Source organism: Idiotropiscis lumnitzeri, unplaced genomic scaffold (genome assembly GCF_059441095.1).
Source record: "Idiotropiscis lumnitzeri isolate Australia: NSW breed Sydney's pygmy pipehorse unplaced genomic scaffold, RoL_Ilum_1.0 HiC_scaffold_153, whole genome shotgun sequence".
In the NCBI taxonomy this organism is placed as follows: domain Eukaryota; kingdom Metazoa; phylum Chordata; class Actinopteri; order Syngnathiformes; family Syngnathidae; genus Idiotropiscis; species Idiotropiscis lumnitzeri.
In genome coordinates, this window is record NW_028283691.1 from 161,891 (window position 1) to 167,800 (window position 5,910).

Here is a 5,910-nt window from a genome sequence, read left to right on the forward strand (position 1 = left end):
ATCATTCATCAGCAACATTTGTTTGCCTTTTTTAAGGTCTCCAGTTAATTAAAAGTAGGATTCAAGCAGAACAGAAAATAGGTTCCGAAACGCTTTGATCATTTTCATGAAGGGTTGCATCGTACACCAGTATTCATGTGTCACCAACTAGTTGCAGACTCAACCAATAAGTATGAACTCGAAAACTAAGCGTCAATCTGAACATCTTGGGTAGTTTAATGGAAAAAAAACATTGGCTGTCAAATGTCCTGTCAAACGTCCATGATGAGGTATAACCAGAGGTAAATGCTGCTATGCAGCATGTTAAATAGTGACACTCCCTTGATCACAAAAGATTCGTAAAATGCAATGTAAAAAAAAAATGAAATTAAAAGAAAAAATGAAAGCCTCAGGGCAGTATCAGGAAGACGAGTAGCCTCAAATATCCCAAAAATGTGAGGTTTTTAACGAGAAGTCAATATCAGCAGATGAGAAAAACCTTTGTTGTACTTTTGACCATAGCTGATGCATTTTCGCCAGTGCTCAGTGTTTCACCCCTGAGTCGACTTAGATCCTACTTTCAAACAACGCAATTGATTTTTTCCCCCCTTCACTAATTAAATGTGTCATTCTAGGCATCTCTAACTGATGTTAACATACACTCTAATGCTACATCATTTTAAGAATTAAAAATTGACATTCAGTCAAGAACAACGCATTGCTACATGCATAAAAAGTGAAAAAAAAATGGTTGTGCGGTTGAAAACCACGGGGTAAAACTAAAAGTGATGCGTTTTCTTACATGAAATCAAGCTCAAATCTAACACAGACATTACTGAAGCACGAAGACAGTGTCATTCCTTGGCCATATGTTCAGATTTACAATATGTTGCTTTGAAAGTCAAGTCGGGCTTTCTGAATAGGCAGACGCAGACGCACTAATGGAAACTGTTTTTGATTTGGTTTGTGCAGCAGCATAATTGAGCAGAAGTCTCCATTTTGTGTTTTTTACCCTTCACCTGTGCAAACCTGAACACTAAGAGCAGAGTTGTTGAACTTACATGTCCGTAGTTGTTTAATGGCAATTTGTTCTGCTTCCTCCCGACCTCCTGGTATGTGGACAGCTCATGTGTTGGTGTAGACCCTCTGACCCGTTGTTGGTTGCAGCCCAGAAACCAGCAAGATCAACAGGTAGTATAAAATCAACTCCACCAGTGTGAGCTTTCGATTGCTCGCAGAGGGAGATGGTAGGCCCGCAGCCATGGGGTCTCCAGAAGCAGCACAGTTTACGAGTACTGCCCCTTTCCGCCTGGCCAGGACTGCCCACGGTACTTGCCAGTGCATGGAGTGACAAAGACAGGAAAGGTCACAGCTTACCTGTTGGAAAACACAGGGGGAAGGTGGAAGAATAAATACAAGAGTGCATCGTTACAAGTTTGAAAAGTAGCACGCAATAAAACGGTCGTCATCAGGCAAGAAAAGGTGCAACAATTGAATGATTAGGCTATCATTAATGTCATGTCATTATCCACACCGCTTATCCTGTACAGGGTCGCGGGAGGGTGCTGGAGCCTATCCCAGCTGACTACGGGCGAAAAGCGCACAACACCCTAAGCTGTTTGCCGGCCAGTCACAGGACGGACATAGACAAAGTCACTGAGTGGAAACTGAACCCACGCTGCCCGCACAACACACAACTCGGTCGAGTGTACCATTACACCTTCAGTGACCGCTATAATTAATCTGGAATCAAATATGAAGTATTTTGATTCTTGAAAGTTAATTTTCTCTGCTTTGTGACTCAGAATAAGACGGGCAAACACCGGCATTTACTTTGGAAAACAATGATAAACATTTCTGACTATTTTCTGACATGTCACTAGTCACAAAGTGAATCATTTACAATGCATGGAAAAAGTGGGACTATTTTACAGTTCATGCTGAGTTTCTAGAAAGTCAGCCTGGACCATTTGACTGACCTACGGTCAAAAGTCACGGCGCAAACTGTGAAATTAATGCCAATACCACATGATCGATGGCCAGCGTGTTAAAAACAATGGTAATATTATCGTGCATCACTGGTAAATAATACATTGTGAAATTCAAGACACGCACCCAACAACCCGAGAGATATTTTTCAAATAATCAAAATACAGAAAATGAGAATGAGGTTTATTTGCGAAAATGCGGCTATCTTTTATGTTACCCGTTTTCCTTTTAAAAAAGAATTAAACACGCCAAGACAAACAAAAATGAATATGAACAAATTCCTGCCATCTTTTTTGTTAATATATCACAGTCATGTCTCCTACAAAAGAAACAAAAAACAAAGGAAGAGAATAAGCATATTATTGTTATTGTTTTAATAGTTTGCTGAAGTCTCGCTGCCAAAGATGTTAACAGTAGCTATTAGTCAGAATTTTGTCAGGATAATAAATCATCAAGTCAGATTTAAAAAAAAAGAAAAGTAAATTAAGGATGAAAAAGACTGTCAAATCGGTGTCAAGTCATATCTGCAGCAAAACTTACTCGACTTTGCTAACATTACAAAAATTGCTACATTTCTTATCGGATTCGTAAAATATTTACCTTTTCAAAGAAGTAGATAAACACCATTCCATTCTGTATATCTGACATCGACTTACTGAAAACACAATATATCAGCGTAAGAGTATGCAAGCATAAATGGTATGAAACAAATTTTGGTATTTTCCACTAAACATAAAGCACCACCCGAGAGCTATTAAGGCCGGTGTTTTACTGACAGTTCAGAAGAACGAGGCTTTTATTATTTCTTAAATGATGTTTACGCAGTCTTTATCACTTAATGTCTCATTTCTTAAATAATGTACACAATCCTTCTTACTAAATGCGAGAATGCGCTCTGAAAGGAGCTCTTATGATTTTACATCAAAATATAAAGCAGCTTAATTTATGTTATTATTCTAAATCATTCAACCTTAATTTATTTACCGAATAATGCTTCTGTTTTATGATGGACTCGTAGTCCGGCACCAGTGGATTTGCATATTGGCAGATTTCTTTTTCTATCTCTCTTCAATATTATTTTAAGGTTTTAGGGTCGTTTGTGCTGGCGGCAGCCGTCTTTACTTTTGACCACCTGCGGGCACAATGACAATAAATTCTAAATAGCGATGGTACGCGATACAGTGAACGCTTAATGATACTTGTTAACTCTGGAAACTCTCTGTCTTTCACTATTTCATCCTGGCTGGCCGACTTTTGCGGTAATTTATTTGTTACCAAGTGCAATTTTATTACTCTGTGGGGCAAGCTTCAAAGCAGAGACTTCCCTTTAAACCTTTCTGTGCTCCTATTTTCGTAGGTGTATGCATCTTGCGATGATAAAAAAATCCTTGACTTTATGACGCGTCACTTTTTGACTCATTTTCTCCCTCGCAGCTAAATGAAGGCGATCTGCACCTCCAAAACTGGCTGGTTGAATGGGATCGTAGTACAATTTTTTCAACCAACGCTTAACGCTCATGACGGTTTATGATTGAGTGACAAACGTCACATTGTTATTTGTCTAAACACACAGACGCAAAAGCATATTTTTAAAAACATCCATTTTTAATTGAATGAAATACAAAAATATGACAAGGTTAAGTCTGGTTACACATGATAAGGATTCTCTAAGACGTAAAAAGTCTGTAGGTCAGGGTTAAAACAGATGGATTAACTTTTGATTCTAACAGGTCTTCAAACATCTTCAATTCGTGCGCGAGATCCACAGGTTGTTGATGACGGAGACGGTATCTTATCACATCGTTAAACAACGTGAGTATGCTAAGTCACTTATCTCATTTTCCCAATTTTCCAAAATATTTTGAAACGTGTCGATCGAACCCGAGCGACTCAAAGTAGCTTCTATAGCCAAAAAGCGATAATTTTCTCAACACATTACCCATTTTTAGTCAAAGTTAATATTTTCTATAAGATATTCTTCGAAAATATCAAGTTGATCACGATATATCATACAACATACGCTCTCATCCACTTTAAGGCGGTCCGGTAAGTCCTTTACGAGTGCTAAGTCCACCATTAAGATCTCTGCAACTCGCTTGACTGTTTCTTTATCCGTTTTTACAGAACACAAATCCAACAAGTAGTGAATACAGGGTAAAAACCTTTTACCGCAAAGGATCGGCATGATGCGTTCATAGTGCAGTCTTAGATAATAATTATGCCCTAAGTATTTATAGCTATGCAAACAACCCCTTTTTTTGTGATACTTTATCAAAAAACGTCTGACCATGTAAAGAATCGCCGCTTTAACAACTATTACGACATCCATATCAACCCATCCCTTAGGAGGATCAACCCATGACATATGTTGTACATCATCCTTGGAAATAGGTGCAGGTCCGGGGTCAGGGTCGTTGACGGTCTGAACCTTAGAGGGCTCAAGCGAACGGTTTGAGAACTCTTGTTCGGACCAACTAGGTACTCGTACCTCCTTGATTTGTGGAGATTCAGCCTGGTCGGACCAACTGGGCTGTTGTGCCTTCTCGTTTTGTGAAGATTCTGCCGACGAGGTGGGGGTCATCGGAGGTGTCGACGGCGGCGTTGTTGAAACGGGACGGCTCCACCCTGAATATGATGGCTCGCCAGTGTTGTACGAGGCTACAACAGAGGTTGGTAAGATTCCCGTACCGCCCACCCATAAAGAGTATGATGGTCCTGCCTGGTCCTCGTCTGTTTTTGTAGGGGTTCCATCCTGGTCTACATTTGTACAGGCGTCAACCTGTTCCATGTTTGCAGTTGTCAGGGTTTCTACACCAACAACGTTTTCAACCATAGTCATGTCATGGTCGCATGTAGGTTCATCCACACCGCTATCTGCAGTACAAAGATACTTTGATTAAATATATAGCTATTGATTATAGGAATATAGTTAAGGATTAGTTGCATCGTTTACCTGACGAGTGCTCTGCAATGTTATTAGAAACCTGATCAGGTGCAACGATGGTTGTCACCCTTCTCGGTGTGATGTCCATGACCATGCGGCGTCTTGTTCTGAGCGTCTTCATTTTTAGAGTAGGTCTGGCTCTTCAGCCGGAAAAATTGGTTTGTCTGTGCAGAGCGTGACTTGGGATTTGGCTGTATTGAGACTGGGGTCGGGATATGATAGTAGGGGATGTGCTTATTTTTGACAGAAGCGTGATTCTGGGGGGCGGGCGGTGTTGTTTATGCTTACACACGACCGCAACTTGGTGGTCGTCTGTCTGTCCAACTATAGATAAGAAATACGTGAAAACATGTCAAAGCTTGTTGCAAAGATGACTTGGGGATGTCTACAGACAAGATGATGCTCCTCCTTGAAAGGTAAAATAATTGGTAAAACGACCTTAATGATATCTTAGCTTAGCTGCTATTTCTTAACCTAAACGCATGTTGTTTCTTAGCTGTATGCTATTTTCTTAACCTAAATGTATATTGTTTCTTAACCTAGCTACATACTATTTCTTAGCTGTAAGCTGTTTCTTAGCAGCATGCTATTTATTATATATATAAATATATATATATATATAACTATATATATATATATATATATATTTATACTATAATATATATATCTATAATAATATATAATATTCTAATATCTAATATTTCTATGCTTACCTGTATAAACTACAAACATGGGGGTTGCCTAGCTGTGTGCAATATTCTTAACCTAGCTGTATTCTATTTCTTAACCAGGCTGGTTGCTATTTTACTCAGCGTATGGACTACAAAAAAGGACTACAAACATGGGGGCTGCCGGCAGTAGGAAGGATGTGACGTACAGGGAAATAGGAGGGTGCGAGGGGCGGGAGCGGTGGAGACATCACCCTTCATTTTTCTCGTCCGTAGCGGGATAAATGACGGCGTTTGACTGTCCAAATGTAGCCAACAAATACATGTCCA

At 39.6% G+C, this 5,910-nt stretch overlaps 1 protein-coding gene across 1 annotated transcript; it reads right to left on the reverse strand.

The window, feature by feature from the left end:
• Nucleotides 1-3,603: 3,603 nt before the first annotated feature.
• On the reverse strand, nucleotides 3,604-5,386 carry LOC148314983 (uncharacterized). Its single transcript, XM_088287565.1, has 2 exons — nucleotides 4,922-5,386; nucleotides 3,604-4,842 (listed from the first exon to the last, which is right to left on the reverse strand). Exons 1-2 carry the CDS (start codon nucleotides 5,031-5,033, stop codon nucleotides 3,914-3,916), a joined length of 1,041 nt encoding a protein of 346 aa, XP_088143691.1. The 5' UTR covers nucleotides 5,034-5,386; the 3' UTR covers nucleotides 3,604-3,913.
• Nucleotides 5,387-5,910: the final 524 nt, after the last annotated feature.

Excerpts from the sequence above, each read along its gene's own strand:
- LOC148314983 (XM_088287565.1), bottom strand. The coding sequence starts at position 5,033 with ATGAAGACGCTCAGAACAAGACGCCGCATGGTCATGGACATCACACCG. Across the intron at positions 4,843-4,921 it reads CATTGCAGAGCACTCGTCAG|ATAGCGGTGTGGATGAACCT; the intron begins GTAAACGATGCA and ends TTTGTACTGCAG.